This window comes from Nelumbo nucifera, chromosome 3 (genome assembly GCF_055504915.1).
Source record: "Nelumbo nucifera cultivar China Antique chromosome 3, China Antique-T2T, whole genome shotgun sequence".
NCBI classification, from domain to species: Eukaryota; Viridiplantae; Streptophyta; class Magnoliopsida; order Proteales; family Nelumbonaceae; genus Nelumbo; species Nelumbo nucifera.
In genome coordinates, this window is record NC_142651.1 from 33,058,903 (window position 1) to 33,083,034 (window position 24,132).

Consider the following 24,132-nt stretch of genomic DNA (forward strand, 5'->3'; position numbering starts at 1 on the left):
ATATTTATATATAAAATACACAATATAATGTAGAATAACATATATACATATGTTTACATTATACACAAAATGTGTAAGTTTAAATATATACAAACTGGGCCCGAAGTATTAAGCCCAAGCCCGGCTCTAAAATTTGCGGGCCTGATGTGGACCCAAGACTGGGCCGGGCTGAAATAATCATCCCTACTAGTGACCAGGTCAAATGGGTGAACAGTTGAACCAGCCTTGTCAAATGGTTCTTAACCAAGTCAACGGTTTTTTACCGCCTGACAGGCTTTGACTGAACCAGACCCAGAATCCTAATCAAGTGATGGTTCAAACGGTTCAACCGGCCAAGCCAATAGTAAGTTGAAAACACTACATTTATAGTTCATTATATAAATAATATATAATATTTGATCATTTTTAGTTAATTTATTTATAATGTTCAACATCTGATTGCAATTCAAATTCGATCAAAATCTGATACAAATTCAATGGATAAGACCCGATTCAAATTCAAATATAAACAAATCTCAACTTTAGATTTATCTATTTGCACATTTGCAACCCTATCGATTCAACCCACTACAAGAAAGAGGTGGTTTGGATCAAATTCAAAATATCAATGATAGGATACATCGATTTTCAGGGTCACTGGTACGGCAAATAGGCGCTAGGTGATTTCAGCTGTTTCAAGGTTAATAGGTGATATGACATTGCTGATAAATTGAAAACCCAAAAAAAAAAAAAGTTAAAATAGTATAGTCATGGTTGCGTTACAAGTGGTTGGTGCATTAGATTTGTCGGATCATAACTTGCCTCCCCTATTTTGGGAGTTTGAGTAAATAGTATAGTCATGGCATCATAACTTGCCTCCCCTTACAAAACGCCTTCAAATTCCAGCATCTTTCTGAGAATCAGGACATCCCAAACTGCATCACTCAAATATCCAAAATTTTCCGCTGATCATTCAGTAAATACGTTCATATCCAAGAAAAGGAACAGAGAACAGGAAATGAAATTGTACCACCCGTCTGCTCAGGGGAAGGGAGTTGCTTGACAAATAAATAAATAAACCAAATACCAACTTCTCTGAATATATTGCTACACTTCTTTGATAATTCCCTCTCAGTGATCAGTCAAAAAGATGAAATTATCTGTAATCTGCACCGACCGCTTCCTGGATGGACTTGAAACCGTCCCTTTCTAAGCACTGTGCTAGATCAGCCTGATGAATATAAACATGCAAGGGGCCCCATTAAAAATAAAGAAAAATAAAATACAAAAAAGGAATGTATTTACAAAAGCCTAAGTTAAAAGGCACCATTTACATCTCAGATGTAACAACATGAACATTAAAAAAGATCATTCAAAAAAAAGACTTCCTAAAGATTACCATTCACTTGCACCTTAACAAACTTAAGTACCTTAATCTGGGGAATAAGTGCAGGTCCCCCGTAGGCAAAAGAAGTGTAAAGTTGGACAAGTGTTGCTCCAGCTCGTATTTTCTGGTATGCATCCTCACCACTGAATCAGATGCAGTTACAAATTACAACAAATTTCAGTTAGCAGAATTAAATGGTCAACAGGGGACCATTGCTTGTTGCAATGGTAAAATCTTAGGCTGACAAGCATGAGAATGTGGGTTTGAGTCTGAGAGTAGCCACTTTGTACAAAGGAAAAAAAAAATCTGGAACTTCCACATCCAACCTACCCCTCCCAAGACCCTGGATAGCTGGATCAATATTGGGTAATGGTCCTTACAGAATTAACTAGTCAACAGGAAACATATGGTAGTACTATTGATACACACCTGCTAATACCTCCACAGCCAATGAGAGGGATCTTTCCCTAAATAGAAGAATAAACAATCAAATAGTCATTAGAAAAAAATGGAACAAAATAGAAATTAATGCAAAAAAGGCTCCATGCATTCCACAAAGATTGTCATCCTTGAAAGCCCCTAACATTTTAAGTACACTCCTACTAATGTATTGTCTCCTTATAGGTGTATCTAGTGCAATTCTAATGGTGAAACTGCTTGTCATCTTTTCATTTCTTGCGCCTTTGCTGGCTGTATTTGGGATAGGATCTCTGTGCTCTTTGGTTGCAGGTGGACTACTCCGAGCAGTTTGGACAGGCTCTTTGATTCATCTACCTTCAGGTGGCCAAGAAGAAGGGGGAGAATGCTTTGGAGATGCACAAGGGCCGCAATGATATGGATGATTTGGGAGGAAAGAAATCTAAGAATTTTCAAGGAAAAGAAAAGTGTAGAAGTTGTTTATGAAGGCATTGTGGTTAAAGTAGTGAATTGGGTAAAAACGATGAAGGTGTTCTCTGAATTTACTTTTGATGATGTACTCAGAAATTTGGGGGAGGGAGGGGGATGATTACAGCTTCTCTTTCTTCCAAGAAAAACTTGTAGAACAGTGGGTCCTACCTGTAGTTGATTTTCTTGAACCCAGATTTCCTACTCATGCCCTACCCACAGTACACTGCAGCCACACATCTCACAATACAACATTGCAATGTGTGGCTGCAATTCAAGGCAGGTAGAGATGTGGATAAAGAGTAGTGAGCTGGAAATCAGGTTTGGATTTTCTTAAGCTGAACTTCGATGGCAGCAGCTTTGGCAATCCAGGTCCTTCTGGGATAGGAGTGATAAGAAATGATAGGAGAGAAATACTGGGGATGTTCTCAGGACCAACCAATTGGGGATGGGGAGTCCACAAGAGCTGAGCTGAAAGGAGTCTTGTATGGCCTACAAAAAGCTGTGGAGTTGGGCATTCAGAAGCTGATAATTGAAGATGATTCTAAAGTAATCCTAAGCTTGTTGAGAAAGAGGAAAAGAGTCCATGTGGTTTAGCAATGAGATCAAAAAGTTTAGAAGGCTGTCAAAAGATATACAATTACTAGTTCATTGGATTCCATGGTAAGCTAACAGCCTAGCAGATCAATTGGCAAAACAAGGGGTTAGCAGAGAACAGTTTTTTGGGCACAGTTGTAATCTTAAAAAGCATAGCTGAGGCTGCTAATTGATGTAAATTCACTTTTCTATACTCAACAAAATCTACTTCTGTTTTTACTGATCAAAAAAATGCATTGTCTCCTTATTGATCCAAGTTATTTTCCAATAATGCCCTCCCACTTTTGATGCTACCATGTAAGGAAAAAATTCCCTAAAATTTTGGGAAGGGACAATGTGGCAAAGGGAGAAAACTCAATATATTTGTTTCTATAGTGCACAAATATTATGGGACTGAGAAAAACTACAGAGAGGGCTCTTTTTGTAGGATGAAATAGAATAAAATGACAAATGGGAGGACGAACCAAATTTGAGTTTCAACAAGGGAGTAGGACCACCAGAGAACAAATTATCAGACTTTCTGAAACATTTTTCTCGCACTCTAAGAAAGAATAGACTACTCTACAAAGATCAGTCACTATCAACAAAACATTTATCCTATAAGCTCTACATAGGTGTGCGTGTGTGATGCATGCAGTGTTGCACACCTTCCCCAAAAGCATGTTCGCCACCTACAGTGATGCATAGGTTACTCATGATTGTACTGTAACAGAAAGTTATCAGCTATCTACTTGAATCCATTTTCAAACTTCAAAGAGGTTCTGGCATTTAACATATTGGGGTTTATTTTCCTCTTGTTTGTTATAACAGAAAGAAGTTATGGTAGTTTTCTGACAAACAGGTTCCAGAAAGGTGCAAAGTATAGCTTACCCTTGTCAAAAGATACATTTCCTTCAAGATATTGGTGGATAGATTAAAGAGAGGGTTCCCACTTAAGCCACCAGATTCTTCAGCTACTGGATTCGCACTTACAGGATCTGGCCTTGAAATGGTTGTATTTGATATGATCTGAGAAATTAAATTGTTAAGAAACCCAACAATAGGTTTAATGCCAACATGTGTCTCCTTTGAAACAACATAGAAAATAAAGCAAGGCAAAAAATAAATTGTATTATATACCACCATAAACAGTCAGGATGAGGTTATGGCATAAAGATCACAGAACCAATATTAGACTATCATCCACCATGAACATATTTCTATATAAAACATTCATCTATGTGATAATTGTTTCTCACTTTAGCAAGGAAATAAGAATTATATAATGAGAAGAATTTGAAAAGTCCAGTACTCTGATTGTTTTCACATTTCAATAATAATAAATAAATATCAATGGGAAGGTCCCTAGCTATCCTTGGAAATAAGCACCCTGTAAAACATTAAGAAACTTCACATGAAAGAAAAAGATGTAAATCAAAACGAATAACATTCAATGAAAGAGAAACAACAAGGAACACACATGGGAAGCTATTTTATGGCCAGCCATTTTTTTAATTAGGAAATGGAGTTACAAATTTCTAGCACCTCAATGCTTGTTTATCCTAGTTACAAAGTGCCCTGCACCCTTCCATGTACTTTACTTTATATTGCACTTGGAACCAAAACAGTTGACCCTTAGTTGCTCCTTGCTTGGCTAGTGAGTCTGCCAAACAATTTGCCGATCTAGTTACCCTATGGCAGGTAGCCTCCAGCTACCTTGAAAGCAATTTTATTTCCTTCATTATGTCCTTGTACTGCTGTAAATCTTGACTGTTGGTTCTCATCCAGCACAATACTACGTTTGAATCCTCTCCCACCATTATATTTTGGACACCTATATTCCCCGACCCCAAATCCTTGCAAAACAGCCAGTAACTTTGTCTTCAAGGAGCACGTATGGGAAGATTAATTCAACTGAATCAAATCATTACCATACGTGGGGAATTCATGCATAGCATTGTCAACCAGCAAAGCACAAATTGCATTGAGTGTTAAAGGAAGAGAGAATGAGTGCCCTAGAAAATTGCAAATTGTTTTGTACTTTGCTCCAAGTAAATTTGATTTTTGCACATTTAAACAGGAAAAGTTAGTATAGCAATAACAAGGGAGTTTTGTAATAAAGGATATAATGGCCCTTTCATGTATTTTGGTACTCTTGTATAAATAACAGCATGACCAACCATCACAGTCCACTTTACTTCATTTTATTGCCATTCGATCATCCGGGAAAATTTTAAAATGTCCATACAGTGTCCCATAACCCACAATGAAGCCTACGAGCATTTCTAGTCCCCTTTTGCAGGGAGGATATTGAACTTCATAATATGCTCATCAGCATTTTTTTAAAAAGCTTAACCCTTGAGGTGTGAGGCATACACTTTGAGGCGAGGCGCACAAATTTTTCCCCAAGGCTTAGGCCTCACAAGTTCACAACTTTGATGTGAGGCTTAAGCCTTTGTCAGAATGAGGCGTTAGTCTCAACTCAAGCCTCAAGGTGTGAGGCATAGCTTGAGGCATAAAAAGGCGTAAGCCTCAAGTATGGATATGCATATTTTATAATTTAAACACATAGAAAAAACACTTCAATAATCATAGGCCAAATAAAAATGAAAAACCAATACAGCAAATCAAATTTTATTAGTTTTTCTTAGTATTTAAGAGAGTTCAATGCAAAAAGGACTAATCAAGTTCTTCATTTCTTTTTGATAAATCAAGTAAGAATTTTCTTATTATTCTAAATGTAATGTCCCAAGTTTGTTATTTTTCTTATTTCCTCTACTAATGGATCTTTTTTCTTTTTAATAATAATAATAATAATATTATTAATAATAATAACATTATTATTATTATTAGATCAAATCAACTAAGTTGGCTCCTTTCTTCTAAATTGGTTTTTTACGTGAATGTAAAATATTTATTATTGTTAGTTGATTAGTTATTATTTTATTTAATGCTTAAATGCCGAAACTTATTGCTTATAAACTTCTAGTTTATGGATATATATATTTTCTGTCATTTTAATTTGACAGATTATATGTTATTTTCATCAATTTACAAACTTTAATTAACTTTCTCCTTAAACTTTGAGGCTTACGCCTCACCTTTTTAGGCCATTATGCCTCAACTATGCCTTTAGCCTTTTAAACCTTGCTCATCAGCATTCAAAATATCACCAAGCTGATGAGCATTGAGAATAAAGACACCAATGGTTGTTCAATTGGAAATCCAGTCCTTCAGGAGTCAGGATGCTTTCAGAGACAATTCTAGTCTTTTCTGGTGAGACTGGTGTAGGCAACTGCATTGGACTGGATTTGTACAGTTGTACTAGGACTCAGACTGATATGCTCTTTGAGATATGACCATGCACAGTCAAAGGAGATTCACAAGTCATAATTAGCTAGCCAACAAAAATAATGGATGGCCCCTGGATTGATATCTTCTTATGGAAGCAAGATTCTTGGGATCCAGAACGGATACCTTATTCAGATAGCAATGCACTTAAAAGGTTAATGTGAACTAAAGCATTGAGGAAAAAAGAGCATTGAGAATGCTTCAATTTGATGACAATAGCCTTAGCAAAACAAAGAGCATAAACCAGATAAAAATATGACCATAGCATAGATAATATTATATACCAAACATCTAGGTAGGTACTTGATGAATACAGGGATAATGCAGAGCTAACTCAACAATATATGCTCAGAAAGCATTAATAGAAAACCAATAAAGTTATTCAATCATCTAAAACACTGAACTTCTGAAGAAGACATTACCAATCCATCCAACCGAAGAGCCAAAGCAACCTAAAACAACAAAAGAAAAATTAGAAACTTTATATGGAAACAAAACAAGAACAATTGTATAGACCTTCCACATGGAAAAGCAGGAAGGAAAAAAAAAAAAAAAGAGTTAAGAAAATATGTGTATACTGCTGCAATATCTTCAAGGTCTTCTTTAGATAAGTCTGGGGCAATTTTAACAAGCAATGGAGGTAGGCCCTCTTCACCCCATTGCATTTCATCACGAGCAGCTTGCACCTTAATGACAATAAAATCAAACAGACTGAATCACAATTTTCTTTATTACACAATTTAAAGAATTAGGCAGAATAAGCGCTAAACAAGTATATAAGCACCAAACCTTCTTAACAAGATCCTTCAGTTGTTTTCTGCCCTGAAGCTTACGCAAACCAGGAGTGTTTGGTGAAGAAACATTTATGACCTGCATGGGACAAACAAAACAATAACTATTTAACTACAAATACTGGCAGAAGGGGGTTAAATATTAAATATTTAAGCATGCAAGAATAGCCCAAGTTAGTGCATTTGAAAATTTTTCAGCATTGTTCAAAGTGACAATGTACAAGAAAAGAAACTGATAAAAAATGTAGAATAAAAGAAACACAAGGATATTGAACTTCAACTCATAGAGACTATATAGTGCATTTAAAGAACAAAAAGTTTTAAAAGCATAACCTAGAGAAAGTAATTGTAAAAAAAAGAAGCAACCTCTTTTATCAATCTTTCTTTTCCTTCTCTCAAAACCCTTGGGATCAAAACACATCGAAGAGCTTTGAGGTTGAACTTTTTTTTTTTATCAATAACATCAACTTCATTAAATTAAGAGAATAAAGGGAAAAGAATACAAAGGGAGATAAAATAACTTAGCTCCCCAAAAACAGAAAACACAGGGAATGCAAAGAAAATTAAAAACTAGCCCAAAAAACAGCCTCCCTATTCACTCCTTGCTTGGCCAACCCATCCGCAAATGAGCTGGCACTCCTCTTCACCCAGCTGTACTGAATCTCAATGTCCCTACCCAGCCATAAGAACTGTTTTTTTCTCATTGTTAAAGTTCCACAAACCACTGTCCTCTGTCTTCAACCAATTAACCACCACCTTCGAGTCACCTTCCAGAATCAAACGGCTAATATTTAGATCTTTTGCTCTTCGAATTCCTTAAAGCGCTGCAAGGATCTCAGCCCTAAGAGAGTCACCTTCTCCAATAGGGCCAGAGAATAAAGCAGTAACAATCCCTTCCTCATTCCTGAAGACTCCTCCAATCCCAGAGGGCCCTGGATTCCTTACACTGCTGCCATCAAAATTCAGCTTTATAAAGCCCAAGGGGGGAGGGGACCAGAACAGACAAAGAGTCCTCTTGCATCTAACAGTGAAAGCAATCTCTTTCCAGTTTCTTAGTAAGTCATCCATAGGACAATCTGAAAACAACTCCAAAGATTTTAGCCAGTGGACCGCTCCTATGAGGATTCAATCTAACAAATCTTCCAAAGTTTTTTCCTTGACAGAAAATATGCGTGAGTTTCTTTCTTCCCACAAAGACCAGCAAACCGCTGCCCTAATACACCTCCACATAGTCTTCCCTTGCTTCTTAGGCAAACTGAAAAAAGAAGGAGAAAACAAACCTTGGACAGTCTTCGGAGGATACCAAGAACGCCCAAAACGGGAGAAAACCCACTCCCAAACAGATTTAGCAACCTTACAAGAGACCATGAGGTGGTAGTCAGATTCCCCATCAGCTTTACAAAGAGCACATCTATTAGGAAGTAGACAATAGTTGGGTCTCTTTCTTTGGAGTAAGTCTAAAGTGTTGAACTTCATAGGTCAAGATTTTTTTTTTTTTGACAAATAATATAAAGTTTATTAGGAAATCACTAATAGAAACACTTGAATAAAACAAGTAGATTTCTGTTCTACTGTAATTCAGAAAAGAAAAGAAGAGTAGAAGAGAAGAGAAGAGAGGAGAAGAGAAGAGAAGAGAGGGGTTCGGTTGATGGATTCTGCCACCCCATAATTTTTATTGTATAGATTAACCTCCTTACAAGAATAGGAATTATTCTAATCCTACTTAGAATTAAAAAAAAAAAAAAAAAAAACATACTCTAATCCTATTTAGAATAAAACTCAAACAAAAGGATAAAATAGGATAAACAAGGCCAGTCGGCCCAACTTAAAAAAGGACAAAAATAACCAAGTGTGGGTATGGAACCACACACACTAGAACCTAAGTGTGGATATGGGACCACACACTCGAAGCTGCTAACTATCTCTACACTCCCCCTCAAGTTGGGAGTAGATATTTGCCATGCCCAACATGCGTAAGTTTGTCTCCAATTTGATTTTGTGACTACTTTGGTGAAGAGATTAGCTAACTGCATGTCTGAGGCAATGTAAGGAAGGCATACTTCTTGAGATGCAACTCGCTCTCGAATAAAATGTCTGTCCACCCTGATATGCTTAATCCTATCATACTGTATTGGGTTGTGGGCAATATTAATTGCAGCTTGATCATCGCAAGACAGCATCAGAGGCTTCTCATAATCAATTTCCAGCTCATTAAGCAAGTATTTTAGCCATAATATTTCTGCAAAACCATTGGCCATGGATCTGCATTCAGCCTCAGCACTGGAACGAGCAACAATATTTTGTTTCTTGCTTTTCCAAGAAACAAGATCCCCCCCCCCCCCACAAATGCACAGTATCCAGAGGTAGACCTCCTGTCATCAACACATCCAGCCCAATCCGCATCTGTATATACCTCTATTTTCATGCGACCACTATTTTTGAAGAGTATGCCTCTCCCTGGGCATCTCTTCAAGTAAGCAAGTATCCTTTCCACTGCAAGGAGGTGAGTGGTCCTGGGAGAATGCATGTACTGACTGACAACACTGATGAGATATCTGGCCGAGTTAGGCAAAGATAAAGTAGTTTTCTAACTAGCCTTTGATACATAGCTTTGTCCTCAAGTGGTTCTCCATTTTTTGCACTTATTTTATGGTTTAGCTCAATGGGTGTATCGGTACATTTTACTCCCAACTTTTCAGTTTCCTCTAACAAGTCAAGAACATACTTTCTCTGAGAGATAAAAATGCCATGCTTAGATGGAGCTACCTCAATTCCCAGGAAATAGCACAATTCCCCCCAAGTCCTTAACTTCAAATTCCTTGGGAAGAAGTCCTTAAGAGTAGAGTCACCAACCCAAAGGACATCATAAAAGAACTTTGTCTCTAGTACACACATCATACCTAATAAGACTTAGAAACTGAGGGAGAATTCCATGTATATCTTTCCATGTAGAAGCCAAAATAACCCGCTTAGATACACCAGCGTCCCAACCATTGCCAGCCCACCAGTGTACTCTATCTACTACCTCATGCCAAAGTCTTTCTCTATCCAAATGTCATCTCCACAACCACTTAGCCAATAAAGATATATTCTTCTTCCCTATATTACCTAAGCACAAACCCCATGCCCCTTACTCTTACATACTATTTCACATTTAACCAAGTGATCCTCCCTCCTTCATTAGACTTTGACAAGAAATCCCTCATAATCCCCTCTATTTTCAACACCTCTCTCTATGGCATCCTAAAGATTGAGTTCTAGTAAATTAACAAATTTTCTAAGGTGGGTTTTATCAATATCATTCTTCCCCCCCCCCCCCTAAAGAGATAAAGATTCTCTTCCAAATAGCCAATCTCTTAGCATAGCTTTCTACAAATGTGCTCCAAAACCTACTTTCTCGAGGGTTATCTCCTGAAGGCAATCCTAGATATTTTGTTGGCCAGGAAGAAATAGACAACCTGCTATTGCAATTGACTCCTCATTTAACTTTACCCCCACAAAAATCTTTTCAAAGTTAATTTTCAACTTTGAAATATGTTTTTTTATCAGTAACACAGAAATTAACAACCTCTTTCTCTGTCAACTTTCAAATATGTTCAATCAACTTCACCACTCATTTTAGATTCCTTACCATTTGAAGGTCCCCCATACTCACAAAAAATAATAGTATCATCCATAGACTGCAATGTGTTACAACTGTACCCTTCCTTCCAATCCTCCATCCTCTAAATAACCCCATCCTATCAACTCCCATAAACAATCTACTTAACACATTTGCTATTAAGGTGAAAAGGATGGGTGAGAGAGGACCCCCTTTCCTTATTCCTCTGCTAGCTAGAAAAAAAAATCCTTAACCACACCATTAATCAGAACCAAATAACAAGCTTTCAAGCATCCTTCAATTCATCCACACCACCTTTCCCCAAACCCACATCTCCATGTTATCTCCAATAGAAAGGACCAATCTACCATACCATAGGCTTTTCCACTGTCCAATTTACACTCAAATCCTTTCTTTCTCATTCTTTGAAAATTGAAGTCAAAGACCAAGAAAACATAACCAAAAACTCTCAGGGATAAGTGGAAAGGTAGCTCATCTGGGCACAAAAGCTAATGTGGGGATTGAAACTATAATGCATGTAATGACAATCTATCAATCAAGTGTATTGATCAAAAAAAAAAAAAAACTATCAATCATGTGATCTAAGCCTTGTCCCAACTATATGGGGTTGGCTACATGAATTATGTTTTGTCATTTCGTTTTGTTCAGTGTCATATCCGTTGTTAAATTACGAGCACTTAAATCACTTCTTACTACAACCCATGTCCTTTTTGGTCTGCCCCTAGTCCTTCTAGCCCCTTCAACTTGTAACAAATCACTTTTTATAGGTGTTATAGATGGTTTGTTGAGTGTACTATCTATTTTCTGGCAAGTAAATGGGCTATACAAGCTTGGAGGTGGAGGGTAGCCCTCAGACCCCAAAATCCCCAATCCCTGGTGAAGGCAAGATTCAACTCCAAGTCTTCATTATAACCAGCTGGAGACCTTACCAACAAATCTACCACATCTTTCCCTTTTGAAAATGCCAGCAGCTATTGTTGAAAAGATCAAGAAGATTCTAAGGTATTTTCCTTGGGCACGATGTGGAGGTGGAAAGAAGTTTCATTTAGTTAAATGAGACAGGGTATGTAGGCCAAAGAAGATGGGGTTAGATTTTAGAAGTTTTTTTTTTATATATAGGTAGGGTTTAGAAGGATTAGAGGCTTTAGAGCCTTTAATGAAGCTCTATTGGGGAAATGGTTGTGTAGATTAATCTGGATAGTGTGGATGGACTTGGGCCTCCACGTAGTGTTGAGGCAGTGATCTTGATTTAAATGGTTAGGGACCATTTCAAAGAGATAACTCACCCACAGTCCCTCAGAGATAACTCCCCATTGACACTCAATAGAAATCTTAAATTTTTAAAGGTCACTATACATGTCTTGAAAAAGCCCTTTCCAAATTTACATTAGGCAATTTAGAAACAAGGGGTATCTTTCTTGGACCTCACACTCAAGGGGGACAGAAGAGGTGATAGATGGCATAGTTTAGGGGGCTGATACTTAAGCTCATTTGTCTCCAGGTACCACTTTGTTGTCTTTGGTTGGGAATGACTTCTGGACAAAATACAAGGAAGGAATCTAGGCCACTTCCTAGGTCTTCTACTCCTTCCCCTCAGAGTCAATTTCATCAGGGACTGTGAACATGGATAAGCTTGCTTCAGACAATTTGTGTTTGATCCTTGATTCAGGGAAGAAGGCTATTAGACCCAAGTATAAACTCAACCTATGATCAGTGGATTTGTCACTTGGCCTTGATAGTGAATGAAGAAACAGAGATGAAGTGAACATGGAAAGTAAAGGGGAGAGTAAGGACATCCAATTAGACAAGGTGCTTTAAATAGACAAACCCTTTCGTATTGAGAAGGCAGTTGACTACTAAATACAAGTGGCCAAATCTTCGGAGGTCTTCTTTCTAGGCAATGGGGACATGACAAGGGCTATTTTCATGTTTCCAAAAGCTGAAGGAGGCATAATCCAAGCAGAGAAAAGAGGCTGATCGTCATAGCTTTACAGTTTGTGAACTTGGGGTGGAAATTGCTAAGACACACCATGAGGCCAATGATAATGAGTGTTGTACTGAGGAACCAAAGGTTGTAAGAGGTAGAGGTAAGGAAAAGAAACATCTTGACTGTAAGGTAGAGTTAAGGGATGGCACCTTAACATTGCTTTCTGGAGGTAAGGGTAGAAGCACTAGAGGCAGAGGGAGGGGTATCCCTGTCTCTCATTATGGTTGTGGGGAGATATTAGCTTTTATTTGTGTGTGTGTGTGTGTGTTGTATTAGAAGCTGGTTGTCAGGATTGGCTGGTGTAGTTTTTCTTTGATCTGTTTAATGTGAAGTTGAAAGGTGGTTATGTGTGTCAAGGGAGGTGATGGATCATATAAGAGTGAGACTTTGTTAAGGAACTATGTTCTTTCATGGTCATATGGACTAATCATGTTCAAGGGGTGGGTGAGGGTACAACAGTAAGATTTTTTAGAAGATAATTGGAGTGAGGCAGGTGGGTTTTGTGATCTATGCTGAAGACTTTATGGGCTGAGTGAGGAAAAAAAAGTGGCCCTATCAGTCAATGTTTTGAGATAGAAAGAGATCAGGTCATGACTTATAGAAGGCCTTTATTGGATTAGGAGACAGAGGAATGCATCTTGCTACTTAATAAGCTTGAGAAAGAACAAAATAAACACTTTGGAAGGTGATGCAAGATGGTGGCAAGAAAGAAACCAGCTAATTTATAGCATATTGTAATATCATTAGGAGTCAAATTGAAGCTTCTGAAGTTGGAGGATTTTCTACCAAAAAAAAAAAGTTCAAAAATTTGGGAAATTCAATTCCCCCAAGAGTGGAAGCTTTTGCTTGGTTAGTAGCTTTGGAAAGCATTTTCATCATAACATTGTTGTGGGAACTTGCCAACTATATGCAATTGGTTACATGAATCCTGTTTCACCGTTTTCATCATTTCATTCTGTTTAGTGTCATATCCATTGTTAAATTATGAACACTTAAATCATTTCCTACTACTTCAACATATGTCCATTTTGGTCTACCCCTAGCCCTTCAAGCCCCTTCAACTTGCAATAGATCACTTCTTAGGGTGTGAATCAATCTTTGGTCCATGCACAATCATATTATTTATCTTTTTACTCCAACTGATAGACATGAGCATATGGTTGTTTGAATGAAAAATTGCAAAGGTAAATACTTTTCCAAATCAGTATCTCATATGTTCAGTGTCCATGTCTCACACAGGCAAGTTCCCACAACAGTGTTATGATGCCTAGTAGAATGAAGCAGCTTAAAGCTCATACCAAGTAATCTGCATACTGTGACAAAGTATGAACCCCCTGAACATAGTCAGCAGCAGCATCTTCACTTGTCTTGTTCTTGCCAAGATTGACTCCAAGGATACCAGGCCCTGCTTTTCCTCCATGTTTGGCTTCATCATTGGAGGGAGATATAGTGCTTGAAGTCTCAGCCAGCTTTCTCTTACCATGCTGGGCACCTAAACGCTTTGCAACCACTACAATGCCTTCACTGTTAAACCCACATCGATTTATGATGGCACTGGCAACAAAATGAAGATAATCAAAGTTTATTAGCTAGAAACAAGAATCTGAACAAGTTCAAGTAACTATACCAAAATCTACTAGTACTCAAGAAAACCAAGTTCCAAAATTCTCAACCTATGGTACACAATGTATGAAACAAGTATATATTAGTCCAAACGAGAAAGAAAATAAAATACAACATACACGCTTACCCCTCTTGCCGCAATCTGAAGATACGAGGCTTTGGATTACCCTCTTGTGGAACAGGAGTTACTGAGCCAATCTCTACAAAGCCAAAACCCAATCCCAATAGACCTTCAACAGCTTCAGCATTTTTATCAAAACCAGCAGCAAGACCTATTGGGTTAGAAAATTTCCGTCCCCAGACTTCAAGCCCTAATATTGGTGGATCTGGCCTTTTCTCCCTTGGAAGCCAACCATGGGCTGCAACTGAGACTGCCAATCGATGAGCAACCTCTGGGTCAAATAAGGCAAAGAATGGATTCACTAATTTTGTTGCTGAAAATAGCCATCCACTGCAGAAAGAGGAATAAGTAAGACAAGGAATATAACTACTAGAACAAACTAGTGATTCCAAATGACAATTATATAGGGAAAAATTAGGAAAAGAGCATTATATAGCAACTAGATTAAGATACTTCAGATATTGTTTCGATACAGAATAGCACAATAATCTACCTGCTGATAGACTTGTAACATGTAATGCCCACATTTGGCTATGTACTAAGATGGCTGCATTAATTGGTCTCAGACATTCTGGCATCGGACTCTTGAAATAAATACAATGCATTGTGTCATACTGTTCTAGAGAAAAGGTACACATCAAATTATATGACTACTTTTCTTCTTGAATGATTCCTATATACAATCCATCGTTATTGGGATAAATTTTGAAGAAATTCTCATACAACATAATTGATATTAAATAATTGAGTATCTATCGTCCTAGGTAAGCACCATTCAGGGTATCATATATTTTTTTTATCAGCAATAGTAAATTAATTATTTATAAATTCATAAAACAGAACATACAAGTTTGATTACCCCTCACATATGCATATAAACCCAGAGAGCATAGCCCTTTCTTTCTCTTCCCATTTGTATTACATTATAACTGAGCCCAAAAGACTTGATTTCTATTTACCCCTTGCTTTTGCAAGGTGAATCACCCAAACTATTAGCAGACCTTTGAAGTCATGTATCCTTTAACCGCAGTTCCTTGCCAACCATTTGAAAATTCTTAAACTCATCTCTGTAAATCCATGGAACCTTCCTCTCATCCTGCAACCAGCTTACCATATTCTTTGAATCACCTTCCAAAATTAATTTTTCCACATTCATTTCCACTGCCTTCTCTATTCCATACATTGCAGTCATGATTTCTGCTCTTTTGAGTCCATCACTCCAATTGGATCAAAGTACATGGCGATGATATTGCCCTTTTTATCCCTAAAGACTCCTATTCCTGAAGGTCCTGGATTCCCAAGAATGCTTCCATCAAAATTCAGCTTACAAAGCCCCTTTCCAGTTTTGTCCACAATTTGACCATCTTTTCCTTCTTTGATGAGGATCACACTACTGCTGCCCAGTTTCTCATAATATCATCAAAAGAGAAAGATGAAATAGCTCCAAAGTCTTCACCCAAATAACCACCGTTACTGAAACACTTTAAATGATTGCCTATTCAGTTCTCTCCTTATCTTCAAATAGTCTTGCATTCCTTTCCTCCCAAATTGTCCACATTAGCGCTGCCCTTGTACATCTCCACATGATTCTTCCCCTTCTTTTTTGCCATGTAAAGGTTGATGAAGCAAACAACTTGAATGAGTATTCCACCTGCAACCAAGAGAAAAACCATTCCCAAATACGTAGAACAAATGGACGAGATTAATAACAAGTCACCATTTGATTTACATAACATACACCAATTAGGGGACAAATACCAATTAGGTCTCCTTTGAAGGAGGTCAAATGTGTGTATAATCATATGAAAAGCTTCCCGACAAATATCCCAATCTTGGGGGAATTGGTTTACACCACACTTCCTTTATAGGAAAGGACTGCACAGGGGGTCCAAGGAGTGTTAGGATTTTGGAAAAAAAAGAAACGAGGCATCCAAATCCTATTAAACCCATATGAATTTCCAACTCTCTAAAGTTTCTTCTAAACCCAAATTCCAACCAAACCCCTTCAAGGAAGCAAAAGAGACAATAAATTTAGAGATAGGGTTCCCTTCGAAATTATAAAGAGAGAATAAAGAAGGATACACATTTTTTAAAAGCATATCCCCAACCCAAAGATTTTCCTAGAATTTGATATTGTCATTAAATGAAACATCATTCCTAGTATAATTTGAGAACAAGGGATTAAAGCCAATGATTGCCTTCCAAGGAGAGGCCATAGTAGACTTGTTAGAGAATCACAGATCCTAAGTCCCAACCATCATCCAAGAGCCCATGAATAATAACCACCACCTTGTGCCACAGCTTCTCCTTTTCTTTTAGGTAGCTTCCATAACCATTTCTCCAAAAGAGCCATATTCTTCTTTCCTATGTTCCTATTCCCAATTCACCTTACTATTTCATCCTACATACCTGTTAGATAGTTTGTATGCCCTTAGCTCCAATCAGTTTTTATGTACTTTAGACATTTAATGTAAATGAATAAAGTGCATGTTTGATTCATGTTGTGTGGTATATTTCTATGTAAGACCCTTAAACTGGACACTTAATGAGACTAGTGTTAGTTTAAAATGTTCACAGCAAGTGGGTCGATCTGAGGAGACCTATCCTGATAAGGCTGACACTGATGTGCCACCAAGTTGATTGGGGAGGCTTGTCTCAGCCGCCAGGGTGAGACCCAAGGTACATGCAGTGAGGGTTAAACTTGAAACCTTGAACCGGACCAGATTTCCAGTATTGCCTTAGACCTTGGTGATGAGTGGGCAAAACTGGAAAGTTACACCTGACCCCTACACTCGATTATGATACTGCACTAGGTGGCGGATTGAGTTGTCTTTGATATGCCAATCAGTGAGATCCTTAGAGGGGGTCAAAACCTGGGTATGTTGGGATGGTTCATGAACCCATCTGAGTGGGTGATCATAGTGACAGGATCAGCCCCTTTGTTGGACAAAGGTAATGATCGGGGATGCACTCTCTCTGATGAAAACCAAAAACTGCCGGTAGTCGATTTCAACCGTTGGAATTTTGTTTTGCAAAATATATTTATAATGATATATATATATGTGTACGGTTTCAACTCGTTTGCAAAAAGGTTTTAATCCCCGGGGTCCATCCTAGAGGAGAGTGCAACACTGTGCCTTGCAGTCGAGGGAGAGTCCTCTCTTGTCAGGCAGTGTTTTGATCATAAGGGCTGAGAGGTTAAGTGTAAAGCCATTTAGGGTTATACCTGATGGGCTAATCTTGCATCTGCCCACAGTCCCTGTGTTTTTATAAGATGGCTTGGCCCAGGGACCACTTAGTGTAAGTGTTGGGCCCATAGAGTCCATGTGATGGACTCAAGGGGCTCACTGGGCTTTCTAGTGAATTCGACTAGGCCTTGTAACAGAGGCTGGGCCGAACCCATGTGGCTGATGTGTAGATCAATGCTTGGGTCCCACGCCATACAAAGAAGCCCAACTAGGCAGTAGTTTGGAAGCCCATTGAGCACTTGATGCATATTGGGCCTAAAGCCCATTTCGAATTAGGGTGATTTGATCAGTCGCTTAAAGGGGCGGATCTGAGGTTAGGTCAAGCCAAAAAGGATTGGGTCTTAACCCTATCCACTCATGGAGACCAAATTCAAATTAGGATTTGAATCTGGTAACCTCCTGATAAGATCAGGAGTGGGTTGATCTAATCTGCAAATAGGATTAAGAAGACTCCTTATACAAATACAGATTTGGATTAGGATAACTCCTAATGAGATTAGGAGGTTTCTTAATCACTAAGAAAAGAGGAGAAACCCTAATTTCGAATTACAGGAATTCGAACCTTAAGGGTATTCGCAGAACACACTGCATCTTGAGATAGGATCTCAAAGAAAACCCTAGAGAGAAGAAAGCTATTCGCCACCTTCTGCTCTGGCTCTCTCCTCCAGTAGCCACCGCCATCTACTGCCAGTTCGTTTTCTCTATGAGGGAAAGATCAAGAAAGGTTCTTGATATCAATCTTTGCTGAAAGGTTGATTGTGTGTGGTGCTCATTGCTTCCATCGAGTTCTTCAGAAAGACCTGGTTCGTGGGACGAACACTGTTGGTTATGCTTCATTATCACTATGTCATCTTCAGTGGGAGCGGTTCTTGGGAGTTTCTTTGGGCGTGAACACCGACATTGGGAGATATTGTTTCTCCGGATCAGGTATATCCCTTCCCTTCTCTTTTGGTTCAGATCTGGTTCGGTTTTGGTTCAAATCAGATCCTTGAATAGTGTATTCTAAATTTAGGGAATATGATTCCCAGTTGGAAGAAAGGTAAGAAATTTTTTAAATTCGCCCACCCATTCCGCACCCTTTTGGCGTCCATACGATGGATCTTACCATTCTTTCAATACCACCTCCCACCTAATCAAATGATCCTTCTTCCTATCCCTTGTTTCCCATAAGAAATCTCTCATTATCTTTTCTATCCACTTCACTATGGCTTGTAGCATCCTACAAACCAATAAATAATAGACAGGAAGATTTGCTAGTGTTGATTTGATGAAAGTGGCCCTTCATCCAAAGGAGATGTAATTCCTTTTCCAAATGGCAAACTTCTTAGATACCCTCTCCAATGGCTTCCAAAAAGTATTCACTTTCAAGTTAGCACCTAAGGGGAGCCCTAAATAGGTCATTGACCAGTTTCCAATCGGACACCCTAAAATCTCAGCTTGCAAAGCTGCCTCCCCCTCCTCCATGTTAACCCCAGCAAGAAGACTCTTCTCCATGTTAAACTTTAGATTAGAAATCCTCTCAAAGAGTTTACCCACCAATCTCAGATTTCTAGCCCATCATACATCATCACCATCACAAAAAAAAAATGATAATATCAACAGCAAAATGTAGATGAATGACCACCATATCATTTCTCCCTACTCTCAAACCCCTAAAAAGGTGCATATTATCTGCTCTAGAAATAAGTCCGCTAAGTATATCAGCTACAAGAGTGGAAAAAAGAAAGGAAATAGAGGATCCCCTTGTCTACAATGTCCAAAAAATCTCTCACCATCCCATTAATTACCACCGAATGGTGGCATGTTCTAAGACAACCTCTAATCTGCATCCACTTACACCATTTTTATGAAGAGTAATAAAAAAATTATTAAAAAGAAAAAAGGTTACAAAGGGGTGACAGGATGGTACCACTTCGACACAAAGCAACTAAAGATCAACAAAAGCAAAAATGATCGTCACAAATCTGAAATTCAAGCACATTCCAAAAGATCCCCCCCCCCAAGTCTGATCTGCTAATTTGTTCAAACTCAGGGAGCAGTAGAACCTGATCTGAGCCATAATGCCCGACTAAAGCCACTGGCACCTTGATAATTTTGGACAACACCCCCTTAAAGACCCTTAGCAACCAATCCCAACCACTCCCCACTGCCTCCACCCCAAATTTCTTCCTTCAGGTTCATGTTGAATGACTCTAATTTTGTTTCCTGTAAAAGAACTGCCTGGTCTGAAACGTCTGATTAAGCTCCCAAACACTAATCTCTTTTTTTCCTTCAGACCTCTAACACTCCCACTCACCATCCTTATCCTTAATCCCCTACCTACCCCTGATAAAGTTGAACTCCAACTCCTTACATATCTTCTCCAGCACCTCCTCCTCCCCCCCCTTCTTCGTCCCAACCTCTGTTCTTTAAAAGATTTTCCTCTCTCTTATTCTTGTCTTCCCTCCTGGCTTTTTTGAACTGTACAAAAGCCCTCCTTGCAAAATCTTCCCCTCCCCAGAAAAACAAACCCAAAGATTTACCCATTTCCACCTCCTTCTCAACCAAAGCATTAATTTCCAAACCACTCTTACATACCCCTTGTTCCCCTTCACTTTTTCCCCCCTTTGTTCCTCTAAGCAACCTTTCCAATGCTCCTCTCCTCCCTTCTCCCTTTTCATTCCGATGTCAATGTCCCCTATTTTCCTTTTCCTTTTCCTATTATATACTATTTCCTTCTTGTCTCCCCTTCCCTCCTCCACAGCCTTCCTCTTCCTACTTCCAACCCCCTACTTCACTATTCTGGCGCCTGTGGTGTTCCACTGAAAGACTCTCCCCCACCGTCTTCTCAACCAAGGGCCTAACAATAACAAGGGTACATACCTCTTTCTCTAGATGCTCGGTGTCAAACCCCTTCATCCATTCTTCATCATCTTTATTGGTCACCAACCTTGCGGTTTCTTCCAATGAACATGATTTTGTTGAGGACATCAGCACATCAAACGCCGGAGGGGGAGAGCAGGACAATGGCAGCAAATGGTTCAAAGTACAATACCTAGCAGTGATTTCGACAACCTCCTTTTGAATGGCATCAACCTCCTCAAATCTTTCCTTACTTATGGTTTCAATTAAGAATGACCAATCAATTGAGTCATGTGACTTCTCTACTTCTAACTTGCACTCATAGCCTCTCTTTCCTAATCTTCTCCTATTCTCCACACATTCATTTGCAATGAGGATTTGATCAGTGATATGTGTATCTTGCACAAATGCCCCTTGAAAGTGTGTCAGATGAAGGGGAAGACCCTTTTTTATCCTAAGGAATAATACCTTAGCAATGATCTTGTTACTAAACTAATGGATCTAAAATCCTTAGGATGGTAAGCACTAAATTTTTTAGGAATTATTGCCAAAAAAGGTAGAATTGGTCCTCAAGTTTATTCCTCCGACAAAAATTCCTCAAACACTTCATATAGGTCATCATTCAAAGCCTCCCAACAATCCTAATAAAAAGCCATAAGCCATTGTGAACCCATTTGGGCCTAATACTGGAAAAAAAAGGTCTGATACCAACTTAATACAAAATGTTCACAACAACAGGGTTGAGGAGAGAGACACACAAAAGGAAAACTCAAATAGGGATGCTTGTTACTCTAAGGAATCCACCAAAGAGATAAGATCAAGATACAAGAAGAACTCCTTCTTAAGAAAACCTAGGCTCAACTATATTCAATTCAAAATTCTAAACTCCCAAACTTACAAGACTAGAGGGTTTAAAAGGACTTGCTTGGAGCAACCGCCCAAGCATGAGTAATTGTTAAGAAAACTACCTACAATGAATCAAAAATAACAAGATTCATGAACTATTCTAGAGAAGTCAGAGCTAGAAGATAGAAAAGACATAGATAAACTCAACAGGTATTTACTTAATTGGTTGAATATTATTTTTCTGAACTTATGTCATCATTTTAAGAATTATTTTTCATATAAATGTTTGATTGTTTCTTTCTTCAGTGGTAAATTATCCTTCCTATCTCTTATTTCCCCTCTTATTCTCTTGCTATTTCCCTTTATCCATTTATTGTGTCAGTTATGAAAGTTATTCTCTCCTTAAACAGATCATCCTAAATTTATGCTGTACCTATCCAGCCCTTTTTCTAGGAACACTTAAGCTAAGACTCACAAAAAAAAAAAGAAGTTGGCAGCCTGATGATCAGTTTCCTATCAAAGTTGTTCATTTATGAACCATTTGTTTCTCCTTCTGTTTCATCCTGTTGGTCCTTTATACTGTTTTGCTTACAACCACCTGTTGTCTGTTGCTGCAATTTAGCCCTTAAAACTAGTCTTAAACCTAGCCAATAACCCTGGCTTTCCGTTGAATATTCACGGAAACCTCAGACTTGATTTCTATGGAAGACTTTTCAGCCATTTGTCTACTAGTCCAGCATCTTCAAAACTTTAGTTGGCTTAAGAGATCCTAGTAAACCATTTTTTTATTTGAGATAGGTATCACCGATTGGTGTAGGAGATTCTCTGCGAGCTGAGATCTTTGCAGCCTTGGAAGGAGCTCAAACAGCTAAAGAGCTGAGTATCAGAAAATCAGTCATAGAAGGAAACTCTAAGGTGGTGGTGGGATGGTTGAGGAAGAAAATGAGCAGGCTTTGGAACTACAGTAATGAAAAGAAGATATTCAAATGGCTGACAAAGGACATTGATACTAAACTCTCATGGGTTAAACAAAGCGCCAACTCTTTTGCTGATGGTTTAGCTAAACAAGGGGTGAATAGGGATTCTCTTTTTTGGGCTCATTTGTAATTGTAATATGTAAGATGTAATTTTGGTAGTTTTCTCTTAGGATTATGAGAGCTTATCTCCCCTTTTCTGTACTCTCTCTTTAATCATGTTTTAATGAAATTGTTATTTGTCATTGATCAAAAAAAGATAGGTATCACCAATAATATATTGAAGGCATTGTTTACAGTATTCCATTTATAGGGCAACAAAGGAAAAAATATAGAAAAAGGGAGAGGCAGAAGAGAAACAGAAAATTTGTTCATAAAAGTTAAAGACATGTATCATTCAAAAATCCAAAATATTATACCAGAACGTTGCCTCATCAACAGTGCTTGCATATGCACCCCCGGCTATAACCAGGCTTATGGTGGCTCCTGTGAATAACCTTCCCTACAAGTTAAAGAGAATCAGAACAACACATTTAAAACTTAAATGGGCATTTCATACAACTTAAAGCAATAATGTTAAACAAATTTAGCAACAAAAACTATAGCAAGTGCAAACTAACAAACACAATCCTTTGGCTGTGTTCGGATCAGTAAACAATTAGAATTAGTGGAGGAATTGGAATCATTCCACAACCTTCTATATTCTGTAATTTGGGTCCATCTTGTGGCATAGAATAACTCAGAAAAATGCAGATTTTTAGCCTTCAAAATCTGTATTTTAGTTGAGTTCAAATGACATGAAAATGGTGATTTCAATTACAGAGAATCAATAGGATAGGAACGAATTTAAATCTAAATCCATTCTCATGATTCAAATGCAGCCTTATTACAAGACCAATTATAGTTCTTTTGCAGCCTTATTAAATGCAGCCTTATTAAAATGATGAATCATGGGAGTGACTATGATCAAACCACAGCCCATAGTTCTTTTGCAAAATCCCAACAAAATAAGCTACGGTTTGAAACCATAACCTCGCGTATTTCAAAACCGATGCCTGGACTAAGTATCAAAATCAGTTCCAATTCTGGGAGACTGGATATTGAAACCGATCAGAAAAATGGATATTTAGATTAAACAAAAGCTAAGTAAACCAAGTGTATACATATTGGAGGAAATATTATAAAACAATTCTGAGAACTGAAAACATACAGGCACGTAGAAACACAAAGCCATGCATATCCAAAGTCCAGAAAATAAAAAAAGGTTCATACTTTCTTTGAGAAATGTGGGATCTTTGGGGCAGTTCCGGCAGACGAACTCGAATGTCTGGAACCACCGAGAGCTCCAAATCTCACGTTTCTGTACAAAACCTCCCTGATGAAATTCCTTGAAGCCCTTGCAGCCATGCGATGCTCCTCTTGCTCTCGACTAGGAAAAAAAACTGAAAGGCTCCGACTTTGGAATACCAAGTGAAGAAAAAGCTTCTTTGAGGTATCAGACCCTCCCTCTTCTTCTACTCACTTCATTCAATGGCGACGCTGATGTAGAACAAAACAGAGAGGAAGGCAACACAAGACAGAGAGGAATGCGAGGATGTCGATTAGCCTGTCGGATAATCAAGTCTTGCGGTAGCAATGAAGAAGATGGAGAGAGGGGGCGTATGGGTTTGAACGTGAGGGTAGGCTTTAGCGTCTCTGCTCGACGAGCACAGCAGATGACACTTCACCATCTCGGGTGTGCAATTTAGATTGGTCTAGACCGAATCCAACCAACCCGAGTTGGCTTAAAGATTGAGTCAGCGACTCAGCGTTAGGATGGATATAACTTTTATAAGTAGGACAAATCCAACTTCTAATCTATATTATATAATATATAAGTCCATGGATCACCCTTTCCTTCA

The 24,132-nt window shown here is 38.4% G+C and overlaps 1 protein-coding gene across 1 annotated transcript; it reads right to left on the reverse strand.

Moving 5' to 3' along the window:
* Positions 1-497: 497 nt before the first annotated feature.
* Positions 498-24,032, reverse strand: LOC104592016 (pyrimidine d). Its single transcript, XM_010251160.3, has 11 exons — positions 23,504-24,032; positions 22,651-22,733; positions 14,329-14,652; positions 13,877-14,132; positions 6,968-7,048; positions 6,757-6,864; positions 6,601-6,630; positions 3,719-3,856; positions 1,796-1,833; positions 1,410-1,509; positions 498-1,210 (listed from the first exon to the last, which is right to left on the reverse strand). The coding sequence occupies exons 1-11, from the start codon at positions 23,636-23,638 to the stop codon at positions 1,136-1,138; spliced, it is 1,368 nt and encodes a 455-aa protein (XP_010249462.1). The 5' UTR covers positions 23,639-24,032; the 3' UTR covers positions 498-1,135.
* Positions 24,033-24,132: the final 100 nt, after the last annotated feature.